Below are 15,011 nucleotides of genomic sequence, written 5' to 3'. Positions count from 1 at the left end.
ACGCTAGTGCCCGCCACCGCTTTGGGGGCGCAGACACTAAGCCAGGCACTTTCGAAGCCCTTCCCGTGGATTAACCTGTGATCAAACGTCAGTCACTGACTCGATTCTTTCTAGAAAGGGCACACCACCTGTTCTCCATCCATTCTCAAGGGGCGAGAACAGAGTGGGACACGCGATTCCCCGGTTGCTTATGGGGTTCCAGTTGTGCAGGAATAACTCCCAGGCCCGGGGTTTGTGTGCTGGGGAGGGTTGCAGCCCTCCCAGGCACCATCATGGTCCCAAGATGCTGCCAGAACCCCACAATTCCTCAGCTTCAAGGTTCTTTAATCCACTACCTCCTCCAAGCAGGTGGTGTCTGGCCTTCCAAAAGCTTGTGCCTCAGGCTAGGAAAGTCCAAGAGAGGAATGATCATTTTTCTACCATGGGAGCCCAAACCACTCACACATAAGGAAGCAAGTCACACAAAGGACAGGATTCTTTCCTGCTCTCCTGGGAGAAGCCCCTCAGCCCGGGGACTCTTCAGAGCTGCCAAACACCCGAACTATGGGCCAGGCTGGGGTGCACCCAGAGGGGTGGGGCCCGCTGAGGAGCCCTCCTACACCCAAAGGCTGGAGTTGGCACCCAAAGCAATCCCAGCCTAGGTTATTCATAAGCATTTCTTAGAAATCCAATTCTTCCTTTTCCTCTGTGCCAAGGGCCCTGTGGATGCCGTGGGCCAGCTGAGGAATACGGAAGGAACAGCTTGTAGCGGAGGAGCCCGCCCCCTCCATCCAGTGAGGGCACCTGGGTGCTGTCAGGGAACCCAGTGGGCACGGTAGGAAGAGACTGTACGTGACCTGGTTGAGACAAGCACTGTGGCCTGGATTGGTGACTAAGCCCAGCTTTGTACACATTGGTCTGCCCCTCTACATCGTCTCCCAGGTCTGCTATACCTTCCCGCAGGCTCCAGGCCATTCCCAACTCCTTTTTTAGAGAAATAAAGAGGCCATTTTCCTCTAAATACCCGCAAGGTCTCAACTGGATCCTCACCCCTTGGGACAGGTCTGTACCCCCTGCCTGAAAGGACAGAAGGATGGGGCGCCTCTACCTGGCATATTTAGGGCCAAGGACAGCACATGCTTCATGCCGTAACCCGTGGAAAGTGGCTGGGTAACCTCGAGCAGGTCATCTACTTGTTCAGTATTCCTTAAGTTTCCCATCAGCCAAGTGGTGGGATATTGTAACACCCCTGACAGATGCAGAGAGGTCTGCACTGTAAGCTCAGCGCCTGGCAGCCTGCTCACCTGTTCCTGCAAGCTCTCCTGCGGCTCCACAGTGAAGCTGGGAGCGAGGGTAACGTCACTGCACACCGTCATCAGCCCTGGAAGTGAGATACCTGAAACTGAATCACCCTGGCACCCTGGTTTGGGAGAGCCGTGGTCAGGCAGATTGGCTTTCAGAGCAGGTGACAGCCCAGAGGCCTCTCTCCCATCGTGGCCGGGAGGCAGTGAGCCAACACCACCGCACTGCTAAGATGGATCTTGCTTCCAGAGGGTATCGCACTGCCTCCGGCACAGGAGCTGAGCCCAGGCAGGTCTTGACTGACATTCAATACCTTGTTCCGCTTCCCCTGTTCCCATCCTAAGAATATTAGCACCTAGCCCGCCATGGTTGTCCGACTTCTCTAACATTTCCAAATTAATATATAAACTCATATTGTTCACTTTCCAAACTTACTAAAAAGTGGCATGTGCCTGGTTTTCTGCATCTACTTTTAAAAATTTATTTTTATGGACTTTAGAAGGGAACGGAGAGGGAGATAGAAACATCAATGAGAATCATTGATCGGCTACCTCCTACATCCTGCCCCCGCCATGGGGGATCGATCGAGCCCGCAATCCAGGCATGTGCCCTCGACCGGAATCAAACACTAGACTCGTCAGTCCGCAGGCTGATGCTCTATCCACTGAGCCAAACTGGCTAGGGCTCTGTATCTACTTTTAATTTAGAACCCATGGAACTAAGAAAGACAGCATGACTGACTTATATGGGAGAGTGTAGGGTAGGATAAGGTCCAAGCGGAGGTCGAGGATGATCCAGGCAGAGGGGATTGCCTGAGTCCAGCAATGGAGGCTTGAGACCCTGGATTGAGTCGTCTTGTTATAGCTGGGGAGAGGTGGTGGGAAGCAGGGGTGTAGTAGGGTGGCAAAAGGCTGTAAATGCCAATGGACGCATACTTGTTTCTGGGAGACAGTGGTGAGCCACTAAAGTTTTTTAAGAGGGAAGTGGTTTATTAAATTTATGTTTAGAAATACAATTCTGGTGGCTTGCATGAGTGGATTCATTTTTTAAAAGACTTTTTAAAAAGTTTTAAGTTCACAGAAAAATTGAGCATATGATAGTATGGAGGGCTCCCAACTGCCTCGATCCTCACCCTCACATCTTATTATTAATGTCTAGCATTAGTGTGGTATACTTGTTATAATTAATGAGCAAATATTGATACATTATTAACTAAAGTCCATAGTTTACATGAGGGTTCACTTTTTGTGTTGTACATTTCTCTGGGTTTTGAAAAATGCATAATAACATTATGGACCCACCATCATAGTGTCAGACAGAATCATTTCAACACCCTGAACATTCTTGGCACTTGGCCCACTCCTTACTCCTCCTCTCGCCCCGTACCCTTGGCTTGATAGCTCATTTATGTCAGTAAGTCTATTTTATATTTTCCTTCAATAAATGTTTACTGAACTCCTATATCAGTACAGTACTCTCCCATAGAAATACAACGTAAGCCAGATTTACTTCTTCTAGTAACTGCATAAAAAAGGTAAAAAGAGATGAAATTTTAATAACATATTCTACTTAATATATTGAAAATATTTCAACACTTAATCAGTATAAACATTGAGGTACTTTATGTGTTTTTTGTACTCAGTCTTTGAAGCCCAGTTGGCATGTTGCATTTTTAGCACAGCTCAAGCTGGACTGGCCGCATTTCCAGCACTCAGTGGGCACTGCAGCCCGGGGGACAGAGCGACCAGAGCGGCTATCGGTTCTGCCCTCACACAGTTTACAGTCCAGGTGGGAGACAGATAATAAAGAAGCATAGTCATTTCAGAGAGTATAAGTATTACGGAGAAAGTAATGCACCCAAATTAAACAGAGACTGGGAAGCTGAGTTAGGTTGCCTGGGCAGTCGGGAGAGCCTTTGCAAGGCTGAAATCCAAATGAGGAGGCATTAACCATCAATTATCTATTGCCACAATAATGCTGTAGGACAAACCATTTCAAAATTCAGAGGCTTAACATAATGACTAGTTATTACTGCTCATGAGTCTGTAAGTCAGCTGGGCAGTTCTTCTGGTCCCAGATGGACTCACATGTGCATCAGTGGGCGGCTGCAGGTCGGATGGGTGGCCATGCTGATCCTGGTGAGGCCTGCGTGTTGGGGTCTGCTGGCTGTGGCTGGGTGTTGGATGACCTCAGCTCTTTTCCACGTAGCAGGGATCCAGGAGAGAGTGTGGAAGCGTTCAAGGGTTCTTAAGGCTCAGGCTCAGAACTATGTAATTTCTGCCACATTCTTCTGGCCAACACCAGTTACAAGGTCAGCCCAGATTCTCAGAGCAGCTGCAAAGTTACAATGCAAAAGATGTGCAAACAGGGAGGAATGGGAAATTCAGGCATTTTTTTGCAATTAATCTCCCTTATTACTTAAAAAGCTTTCAATTTTCACCAGGAAGTTATAACGATTTTACACTACTAATATATGTGTCATTATATTGTCCTCAAAATATAAAAATAGAACTACAGGGAGAAATTGACAAAATGATTCTTATAGTGGGAGGTTTCAACCTATCTTTTGCAATTATTGATAGGTCAAGCACACAAAAACATCCACACAGATACAGAAGAGTTTATCACAACTTAGGTTTTCGGTCAACAATTTAAGGCACACTATTCTAGATCTGCTGGGCATATAGCAATGAAGAAAAGCCAACAATCTCTGTTCTCATAGTTTATATTCTAGTGGAAAAAAACAAAAAATCATTAAGTTAACATGCAAAACAAACATGACTCCTCTGGAGAAAAACGACAGTAACGGGGATATGCAGCACTGGGATGGCAAGGTGAGGAGCTGGGCTTAAAGAGCACGGTCAGGGTGCAAGGAGCGAGGACCTGAAAGAGGTGAGGAGTCATGTGCCTGTCTCCAGGGCGAATGGAGGGAACAGCAATGGCCTTGACAGCAGCTGGTTTGGCAGGTTCTGGAAGTAGATAGGGGCAGGCTTGGCACTGTGGGAAGGGATGGGAGTAGCAGGGGCCAGATCATGTAGGACCTTGTAGACTGCTAAGGACTTTGGATTTTCCTCTTGGTGATGGAGCGCTTTTTTTGGGAGGAGGGTGGAAGAGGTGAAAACCCTGGGGAAAAGGGAGCTGTTCCAAGATAAAAGTCAGGTATTGGGAGCTTTAGAGATCTGTGGGTACCAAACCTTGTCAGGCAACATGTCCCCAGGGAATTTCTCTAGCTTGGTCTTTCAACTACCTAGACAGTTCACTTCCCAAAGGAAATCACCATCTCCAGAGAACACATTCCAGTTACCCTGAAAAACAAGGTAATTGGGATTATAGTAGTATTCCTTTTCTCAATTCTCAGAACGAAAACCTATCAAAGCAAGAACAAAAGGTAACTCCAGAAAGCACTTCCCCTGTCCATTGGGAAAACCATCAACAATTTATGGGGTCACAGGTTATGTAATAAACTACTGTTTCAAGTCACTTTCCTTTTAAGTTACAATTTTACATGAAAAAGAAAACAAATGGGGGCATTTATCAACAAATACCTGTTGAGCATCTACCATGTGCCACACACTCTTCTAGGTGCTAGGGACAGAGCAGAAAAGACAGGCAGATTCCTGCCCTCATAGGGAAGATAAATACGTAAGACACACAAAATATGTGGTATGTTACACCAGAACATAAACGCCCTGGAGAGAAATAAAGTAGGAGTAGTGAGCATTTGGGAACAGGGGTGTGTGTGTGTGTGTCTGTTACAATTTCAAATAGGCTGGTCAGGAAGAAATTAATTGAAGTCACATCTGCCCACTGTGGGCAGAGCAGAGGAGCTGGGGAGTGTCAGGGAAAGGGCAGTGTCTGGCCCACCTCTTGGAGGGTCTTGCAACATAACCACAACGTCCAAGTGTACGACTTATAGTTTTATTCCACTTTCTATGACAAGGAAGAATTTTAGTAACGAATGTGGTAATTTCTGACTTCTAGTTCTCTGAACTGAGTTTTTAAGATGTAATTTATTTTACTAACATTGCCAGAAAAAGACTACACAGCTCTATTTAGCAACTTTAGTTCTGACAGTCCCCATGTCTGGGCTAGAACAAAGGCACAATAATGGCGAACAGATTCTCCTATTAGTTGTGTTTGCAGGATTTTCTTTTCTCAGCTAAAGCAAAGTATGAATCCACCTGAGTGGAACTCAAGGTCATGGGGATTCTACCCTGCTCCACGCAGCACACAGGAGGGAAGTCTGCTGTATCAAAGCATACAAGCTTGGTTCAGAGCCAGGACTTGTTTATGGCATAAATATGGCATTTAATAGGGGAAAATCAGATATTTGAGAGTTTGCTTAGAGCCATTCTAGCAAAGGAGGCGGCTATCTGCTTTGTGTGTGAGGCAGATTTGAAGAGGTTAAGAGAACCAATCGAGGTGGCGGATTATAAACTGAGGGAACTAAGAAACAAAAGCAAAATAAAAATAAAAAAGCTGTTTGCCTAGGTGTTATCCACACTGGAGTCCAGTTCACTCACTCCGGTGTGGAACTCAGGGCCAAGTCAAGGGAAGGGGGTGGGGCCTTCAAGGCACTTGCTGGCTACATTGGAGCCAAGGAGGGAAACGGTGAAGGTGCTGGTACAGCCTGCAGGTCTGCAGTCTGGACTTCCTCCAGGAGGAGCCCTAGCGTGGGCAGGCTCTCCGCTTGTCTCTAGCAGGGGGAGGGGGGGGGGGCATATAAGGGTGGAGGCGCCGAGCACAGCTCTGCTCGGAATTCATATACTAAGCTTCCATATACTCAAACACACACAATTTTTTACTTTTCAAATCATGTACCATTTTCTACCAGATTCAAGAATGTGTACAAGTAATAATGGAAATAAAATGTTTAGGGAAAAGTTTGATTCTCCCAGGAGTTGCAATAGCTCGAGCGAATGCCAACCTCTCCATTTCCTCACCCATAAAACAGGGATAACTTCAGGAAGGGATGCGAACGAGGCTTTCCAGAGGCGCTGGCATCATACCTGATGCCTAGTAAACTCTTAATGCTCTCCCTCTCCCTTCCCTCATCCAAATGCCAAGTCCAGGCTGTGGCCAGATGCTATGGGTGCACTTTAAACCAGTGCTTGTCAGCCTTTACTGTGGACCAGTCCCTGCGGGAGCCCCGTTGAAGGGCAGGTTCTGACTCAGTGGAGTTTGGTGGGGACAGGAATGCTGTGCTGCCAACAAGCTCCCAGGTTAAGCCCATGCTGCTGACTGGGATCATTCTCTGAGTAACACGAATTAACACCACTAGTTCCATTACTCAACATAACCACACAAAGCCCCCAAAGGGCTCCACAGATTGTCTACTTCTTTACAAAAATTAACTCTCCACGTCAGCTCAGTGCAGTCACTGCCCCAGCCAAGTTCCCAGCACCAGCCAGGCCGGCCTGCGGCCCGGGAGGGTTCTCAGGAAGATCTGCAAACTGTCACCACCACTTCCGGTTTTTTGATCTCAGCCTTCGCTTCTGATAATACCCCTTAATTAGCACCCACCACTTGTCATTTAAATAATTATAGTAAGGGCAGCTTCAAACAAACTGACAAAACAAGATTCTATGCTTATTTTTTAAAAAGACAAAACTGACCCAAATAAAAAAGTTATGTATACACAAACCATAGTGGAATGTACAGACTTGTCACTGCCATTCATTCACATGGGCTACCTGAGTTGATTTATTTTGAACCAAAGAAAGTACCCACATAGCATTTGGGAAATTATAAATGTCAGAACATTAACTTTGTAAGCAGCAGCAGAAAAGTAAAACATTTCAACCATGCTAAGATCCACCTTAAATTCCTATTGGGAAGGGCTGCAGGAGCTCTGAACTATTTCTTCTTCATTTAGAGTTTTCCGAATAGAACGGAGGAACCTGGTATCTTCTGGGTGCCCTCAGAGCAAATTATCTGTTTGTGGAAGAGGAGCCAGGCCTTTCACTGAAAGCAATAAGCAGGTTTCTAATTTCCCAGGAGGATCCCCATTAGCCACCCCACCAGACCCACAGACCCACAGACCCACAGGCCCAGGGCGGAGCAGATGAGTCATGCCGCTCAGGAGAAACTGAGTTGCTCTTCAGCACACACTCTCTCGCTTTTCTGAATAAGTAATATATTGATCAGAAAAACCTTAAATGGCACAAAAGATTAAACAGCGAAAAATCATTACCCCCACCTCCCTGTTTTCCCAGCAATCACTCGTTCATTTCTTTAACCCTTTTATTACGGAAAGTTACAGATATGCATGTAGAGAGACCGAAATAATGAGCTCGTGTATACACATCACGCAGCATCAACAATGAAAAACATCCCGCTGGCTTATTTTATTCTTCCTCAGTTTTTTTTTTTTTTTTTTCCTTAATTTCAGAGAGGAAGGGATGAAAGAGAATCCTGGATCGGCTGCCTCCTGCACGCCCCACACCGGGGATCCAGCCCGCAACCCGGGCCAGTGCCCCCACAGGGAATCCAACCGGGACCCCAGGTTCATAGGCCCACACTCAACCGCTGAGCCACGCCCGCCGGGCCTCCCTCAGTTTCTATAGGAATTATTATTTTTTTTATAGGAATTACTTTAAAGTGCATTCTAGGCACCAGCACCGTATCATTTTACCCGTCAACATTTTAGTACGCCTTTAAAAAACAAAAAAACCACATAACCACATTATCGTTATCACACCCAAAAAGGTTAACGATAATTCCTCAATACCACCCAATATTCTCATTCACTCCATAGCGCGGGGCAGACGGAGGGAGAACTGCGAAGGTAAGGGCCGCGCAGTAAAAGGCGGCCGTCGGGTGCCCAGCACCCAGCCTCCCCGGCCCCGCGGTCGTTACCTGCGCCGGGCCAGCGCCGACCGGACCCGCGAGGCAGCTGAGACGCGAGCTCTCCCCACCCCGCCTCCCCGCCCCGAGCCGCGGCCGCAGCAGGCCCGGCGCAGCTGCACAACCCACCGTCCCCAGACACCGGCGGTCCCCGGAGGGGAAACGATTGACACAGCTGCCTGCACCGCGCCCGGCCCTCCCGCACCACGTGCGTCTCCGACCGGCCGGGGTTGGAACTGGCTCCCGAGCCGGGCGGGCCACGACCGCGAGAGCTGCTCCGCCCGCCGCCGATCCCGCTCCCGCGCGGGGCTCTCCGCACCCGGCCACCTCGCGGACCGGGACTACAATTCCCGTCGGGCCCCGCGGCCGGACCAATGGCGGGCGCGGGCGCGTGCGGGGCACGGCGCGGCGCCTGCGCGGCGGTTTGAGTAAGCGGCCGCGCGATTGGCTGCGGGGTCGGGCGCCGCGCGGGGCCTGTGGGAAGCGAGTGACGGAGCGAGCGGCTGTTGGAGGAAGGAGGTGGGGGCCGGAGCGCAAATGGCGTTGAGATGGTTCAGGGCCCTGTTCAAACTCCTGCGCTGACCATTCACCGGCGGAAGCGGCGGCGCAGGAGGCGGCGGCGGCCCAGCGGCGGCACGTAGCGGGCTCGGCGGCCCGGGAGGCCCAGGCCGAGGCCCGGCTGGGACGCTCGAGGCCCGGAGGGAAGTTGCGGTGCCGCCGCTCCTCCCCCCTTCACCGGTTTCCTATTTACCGCGAGCGGAGTCGCGGGGTCTGACGGCGGCGGAGCCCTCGCCGCTCCTCGCGCACCAGCGGGCCCTGTCCTTCCGCGCGGGACTCCGGCGCCCGCCGTGGGCCGTTGGGGCTGGGAGAGGCGGAGGCGGCCCGAGGCTAAAGCACCCGCCAGGCGCCGAGGGTGAGTGCGGTCTGGGCGGCTGCCTGGGCCGGAGCGAGCCGGCGGGCGGGAGGCTGGCTCCGGCGGGTGACGGGAGGCTGGCTGTCTCCCCGCCCGGGTCGGAGGAAGTTGGGCAGGGACACCCGAACTCCCTATTATTTGTCCCCTTTCTGAGTTCTTTCCGGGTGGCTGCTGATTTACTTCCCGCCCTAGCCGCGCCGAGTGTGCCGCTTCAGCCCGGCGTCCTGGCCCTCTCCCTCCGCCCGGGCGCCTCCGAGGCCTCGGCGGCCCGGGATTCTGTGGCCGAGGCTTCCGGGGCGTCGGGAGCGACGTCTTTCCTGGGCGGTGGGGGCGGGGAGCAGGAAAGTTGCGCGAGCTCCGGCCGGAGTGGGGCCGCCGCTCGCGCTGCCCCCTGGCGCACCGGCAGCCGCAGGTGAGGGTTTCTGGGGGGCTAGCTTTGCCCCTTCCGGCTTCATTTCCTAAAGGGACTCCCCTGAAACCTTGGGGAGCCGAAAGACTAGATTTGGACGGGGGCAAGTGTGAGGACTTAGCGTACTTCCCTGAAAATTGACTTTGGCTAAGGGAGGAAAAGGCCCAGCGACCGAAAAGACTTCGTTTTGAATCATTCCTTCTTTGGAAGTGGAAGCCTGTGCAACACAGCCTGTGTACTTGAAATAGACTTAAATAGTGTCAGGTATGTCCGCATACTTATTTTTTAATGTATACACACTTTACACTGTAGGCTTACATAATGCCATGACGATAATCTGCCTAGTGCCTTTTTAAAAATATTATTTTTATTGAATTCAGAGAGGAAGGGAGAGGGAGATAGAAAAATCAACGATGAGAGAGAATCACAGATTGGCTGCCTCCTGCACAACCCCCCACCGGGGACGGAGCCCACAACCCAGGCATGTGCCCTGGACTGGAATCGAACCTGGGACTCTTCAGTCCGCAGGCACTTTATCCACTGAGCCAAACTAGCCAGGGCTGTCTAGTGTCTTTTTAAAAAAAGACATTATGGAAAACTGTAAAGGAAAGGAAAAGTAGGGGATATTATATAATGAACTCTCATGTACTCTCAGATTTAACAGTTATTAACTTCACTGAAATTTTCTCATTTACACACTTCACATTCCACACCCCTTGAAGTGAGAGAATCCTTGACATCATTTCATCAGTGTTTAGTATATCTTTCTAAAAGACAAATTATTTTTAAAGATACAAGCATGATTTTTCTTACCTTTAAAGTAACTCCTTAACATTAAATATTTACCTTCAGACTTTCAGCTTGCAGCTGATTCGAGGACCATTGAATGCTTTGTAGTTCCAGGACCATTTTTGCAATGAGTTTTTCTGGTATGGGCCTAAAGGATCTCAAGTGTAGATTTTTGGTTTGGCCTTCAGTTAACATTTTTAGGTCATTACCGTGTAAGTGTATCCAGAACATTCCAGCTTTGTTGGGATCTGTGTGTAAATGTAAGTCTGTAGATCAAGGCTTTACATTCTTGGAGGAATGAAAATAATTCAAAATCACTTCAGTTTGTAATTCTTGTAGCTGCCAAATATACTTAATTTTGTTTAGGCAGTACTTAAAAAAGATGATAAGATTCTTTAGTCTAAATCTCCAGTAGAAGGGAAAAAAGATCTCCCCTAGTAAAAAGTTTTGTGATATGTTAAAGGGTTTTCAAATAATTTATGGACTCTTAGTTCAGGTGTGTATGATGACTAAATTATTATTTTGCCAAATTAGAATTGGCCTCTAACCAAACATGAGAGGGGGAAATTCTCTACTGAATATATAGAAAACTAAGTTTATAGTGATTAAGTTAATACAGGGAAAACATTTAAAGGATAGATCAAGTATATTTAAAAATATGCCAGAAAAGAAAAATCAAAACAAAAATATGTAAGTCAGATATCATTCCAGTTGAATGATATCATTCCAGGATGAAGATTTTTTTTCAAGCCCCTAGGCAATTGTTCATTTTTTTCTAGTTATATTTAAGTATTTTATTTAAACTTTAGAATGTCAAAGAAATGGAAAAGAGTTGGTAGAGTTTAAAGCGTACTGTATGGTAACTTGTTTTTAAAAATGTTTGACTCTTCTGATTTACTGTCCTGAAATTTTTTTTAGATTTGTTATTAAAATGTAGATAATTCAGATGAAACCATTTATTTTTTATAAAGCGAAGAGGAAAATAAAGTTACATGTTTCTGTTGCTTCGTTTAATAATCCAAGGACCATTGTAATATGCTGGAGTTCACCAGCTCCAAAAAATGTAGCTCAGCAATGATCACAGGCCTATAGGGTTAAGAATGAGAGAATAAGTATGGTTGCTTGTGCTTAGGGAAATGATCAACTAAATAATAAATATACATATACATATACATACACATATACATATATAGTTATTCTTAACCAGAGGATATCGTTTCCATTCATTTTTATAGCAAGTGGAAGGGAGGGAAGGAGAAGGGGGGAGAGAGAAAAACTTGCTTGTCACATCGATTGACTGCCTTTCCTACTCACCCTGACTAGGGCTGGGAATGGAACCTGTAAGCCAGGTACTTGTCCTTAACTGGGAATTGAACCCTCGAGACCCTTCTGTGTGGTACTCTAACCACTGAGTTACACTGGCCAGGGCTAATGAGTATTTTTCAAGTCACTTCAAAATTACATTAGACCAAGAATTAGAATTTAAGGTTGGGTTAAAAGCTGCATGTTTTAATATATGAGAAAATTGCACAATTTTCCCGATTTTCTCCCTCATGTTAGTAAGTGTTCTGAAATTTCAAAGAACTAAATTTAGTCAGTTATTTGATATTTCTGAAATCCTGAAAAAGGTAAATATGTATATTTAATATATTTTTATTGATTGCAGAGAGGAAGGGAGAGGGAGAGAGAGAGAGAGAAACATCAATGATGAGAGGGTATCATTGATCGGCTGCTTCCTGCACGCCCCACGCTAGGGATGGGATCAAGCCCACAAACTGGGCATGTACCCTGACTGGGAACCATGACCTCCTGATTTATAGGTTGGTGTTCAACCCCTGAGCCACTGGACACTCAACCACTGAGCCAGGCCAGCTGGGTGAAAAATGTAAATATTTTGTGCTTAAGATTTTATATTAGGGAAAATCACCCTTAAGATCATCTTTTAAAGGTAAAAGTGCTGTTAAGAATAGTAAGTAGATTCATTTGAAACAAAATAAAATTGATGTTCCACTAGAAGTTGGTGTTGGTTTTGTGTATGCTGTATTATAAGATGGATAGTCTTTGTAAACAGAATATGAATATAAAAAATTGACATGGGCCCTAGCCAGTTTGGCTCAGTGGATAGAGTGTTGGCCTGTGGACTGAAGGGTTCGATTCTGGTCTAGGGCACGTACCTCCATTGCAGGCTCCTCACCAGCCCTGGCCCTGGTCAGGGCACATGCAGGAGGCAACCAATCGATGTGTTTCTCTCACATCGATATTTCTCTCTGTCTTTCCCTCTCTCAGCCACTCTAAAATCAATGAAAAAATATGATCGGGTAAAGATTAAAAACAAAAAATTTGACATGGAAATCAGAGTAAAAAATTAGCCTCTCTTTCAAACCACCCCCCCCCCCCGGTATTTAACAATTTTTAAAGATTTGTATCTTTTTTAAAAATACATTTTTATTGATTTCAGAGAAGAAGGAAGAGGGAGAGAGAGAGAGAAACATCAATGATGAGAGAGAATCATTGATCGGCTGCCTCCTGCAAGCCCCCCAGTGGGGATCGAGCCCACAACCAGGGCATGTGCCCTTGACCAGAATCGAACCTGGGACCTTTCAGTTCACAGGCTGTATGTACCGAGCCAAACTGGCTAGGGCAAGATTTGTATCTTGAATGTTGAAAAGTCACATGGGGAGAATCCCTGGGTTCTTAATTTTATTTTCAATGTTAACATTTAAGTATTTGGTGATTATATATATTCTTTTTTATTTTTTCTCACAGAGAATATGAAACAGGTGTCAAAATGACATCCAGATTTGGGAAAACATACAGTAGGAAAGGCGGAAATGGCAGTTCAAAATTTGATGAAGTCTTTTCCAACAAACGGACCACCCTTAGCACAAAATGGGGAGAGACCACGTTTATGGCTAAATTAGGGCAGAAGAGGCCCAATTTCAAATCAGATATCCAAGAAATTCCGAAGAAACCTAAGGTGGAAGAAGAAAATACTGGCGATCCTTTTGGATTTGATAGTGATGATGAATCTCTACCAGTTTCTTCAAAGAATTTAGCCCAGGGTAAGGGTTCCTCTCATTCAGAAACTAGTGAAGCTGCTCAGCTGGAAGACTTCACTTCTGTACTTGAAGCTAATAGCAAAATTAGTCATGTGGTGGATGAAGACAGTGTTGTAGCTGATAAATGCTTACATTTGGAGGATACTTTGCTTGAGAAAGAAAAGAGCACAAACCGAGTCTTAGAAGACGATGCAAACAAAAGTAGTTGTGCTAAATTAATGACTTTAGGTAAGTTTTGATTTTCTTTATTGTGAGCTAAAGAGCTTCATGTAAGCCATTTAGTTAAAGGATTTAAATTCTTTAACTATACTTGGGTTTTCTTTCTACTTTTATAATTAATGGGGACTACAAATAATTTCATAGAAGAGATTTAAAAACTTTAAAGAAAACAATTGGGGGTTGAAATTTTACTTCAACAACTTGGGTAATGTTTCCAGACTTAATCATTTTGGGAACAGTCTTTCATAAATCCCTAACTCCAATTCCAATAAGAAACATCTCTTTTTGTTTGTTTGTTTCAAATTACATGATTACACTCATATAACCTTATATGTACTAGAGGCCCGGTGCACGAAATTCGTGCACAGAGGGGGGTTGTCCCTCAGCCCAGCCTGTATCCTCTCCAATATGGGACTCGGGCCTAAACGGGCAGTCGGACATCCCTCTCACAATCCAGGACTGCTGGTTCCCAACTGCTTGCTTTCCTGATTGCCCCTAACCGCTTCTGTCTGCCAGCCTATCACCCCCTAACCACTCTGCTGCCAGCCTGTTTGCCCCCAACTTCCCTCCTCTGACGACCTGGTCACCCCTAACTGCCCTCTCCTGCAGGGTTGATCACCTCCAACTGCCCTCCCTTGCAGGCCTGGTCTCTCTCAACTGCCCTCCCTTGCAGGCAGGGTGCCTCCCAACTGCCCTCTCCTGCTGGCCATCTTGTGGTGGCCATCTTGTGTCCACATGGGGGCAGGATCTTTGACCACATGGGGCAGCTATATTGTGTGTTGGAGTGATGATCAATCTGCATATTACTCTTTTATTAGATAGGATAGAGGCCTGGTACAGGGGTGGGGACCAGCTGGTTTGCCCTGAAGGGCGTCCCGGATCAGGTGGGGGTTCCCTTGGGGCGTGGGGCGGCCTGAGCGAGGGGCCTGTGGTGGTTTGCAGGCCGGCCACGCCCCCTGGCAACCCAAAGGGAGGCCCTGGTATCTGGAATTTATTTTCCTTCTACAATTGAAACTTTGTAGCCTGGAGTGGAGCCAAGCCTGGGGCTCCCTCTGAGGCCGGCAGCCATTTGTGTTGGGGTTATAATTGAAACTTTGTTGCCTTAAGCGGGTGGGCCCAGCCAGGGTGTGCAGAAAGCTTTGCTTCCCCTGTTGCCGGCAGCAACCCTGGCCTGCTCTCTCAAGCTCCATTCTGCCGCCATTTGTTTGAATTTGTTTACCTTCTATAATTGAAACTTTGTAGCTTGAGTGGAGGCTTAGGCCTGGCAAGGGCAGGCGGAAAGCTTGGCTTCCTCTGTTACCTAGGAAACCTTGCTCTCTGTGGCTGTAGCCATCTTGGTTTGGGTTAATTTGCATACTTGCTCTGATTGGATGGTGGGCGTGGCTTGTGGGTGTGTCCGAGGTATGGTCAATTTGCATATTTGTCTATTATTAGATTGTGTGTGTGTGTATTGATTTCAGAGAGGAAAGTAGAGGGAGAGAGGAGAGAGAATCAT

At 47.0% G+C, this 15,011-nt stretch overlaps 2 protein-coding genes across 3 annotated transcripts in view; one reads left to right on the top strand and one right to left on the bottom strand.

Moving 5' to 3' along the window:
- Positions 1-3,621: 3,621 nt before the first annotated feature.
- On the bottom strand, positions 3,622-9,777 carry LOC129152083 (uncharacterized). The gene is made up of 3 exons (XM_054729324.1): positions 9,755-9,777; positions 8,257-8,857; positions 3,622-4,011 (listed from the first exon to the last, which is right to left on the bottom strand). The coding sequence occupies exons 1-3, from the start codon at positions 9,775-9,777 to the stop codon at positions 3,943-3,945; spliced, it is 693 nt and encodes a 230-aa protein (XP_054585299.1). The 3' UTR covers positions 3,622-3,942.
- Positions 8,652-15,011, top strand: part of WAPL (WAPL cohesin release factor) — a 108,451-nt gene continuing 102,091 nt past the window's right edge. For both annotated transcript variants that reach the window (XM_008149063.3, XM_028156814.2), the window contains exons 1-2: positions 8,652-9,040; positions 13,005-13,525. In XM_008149063.3, the coding sequence (XP_008147285.1) occupies positions 13,027-13,525 (499 nt within the window). In that variant the 5' untranslated portion in view covers positions 8,652-9,040; positions 13,005-13,026. The remainder of the gene's footprint in view (positions 9,041-13,004; positions 13,526-15,011) is intronic.

Source organism: Eptesicus fuscus, chromosome 17, assembly GCF_027574615.1.
Source record: "Eptesicus fuscus isolate TK198812 chromosome 17, DD_ASM_mEF_20220401, whole genome shotgun sequence".
Lineage (NCBI taxonomy): Eukaryota > Metazoa > Chordata > Mammalia > Chiroptera > Vespertilionidae > Eptesicus > Eptesicus fuscus.
Note: the sequence above shows the minus strand (reverse complement) of the source record. Positions and strands in the feature narration are given on the sequence as shown.

Excerpts from the sequence above, each read along its gene's own strand:
- LOC129152083 (XM_054729324.1), bottom strand. The coding sequence starts at position 9,777 with ATGGCATTATGTAAGCCTACAGT. Across the intron at positions 8,858-9,754 it reads GCATTATGTAAGCCTACAGT|GGGGGAGGAGCGGCGGCACC; the intron begins GTAAAGTGTGTA and ends AAACCGGTGAAG. Across the intron at positions 4,012-8,256 it reads ACCGCCGGTGTCTGGGGACG|AATATAAACTATGAGAACAG; the intron begins GTGGGTTGTGCA and ends TTTTTCCACTAG.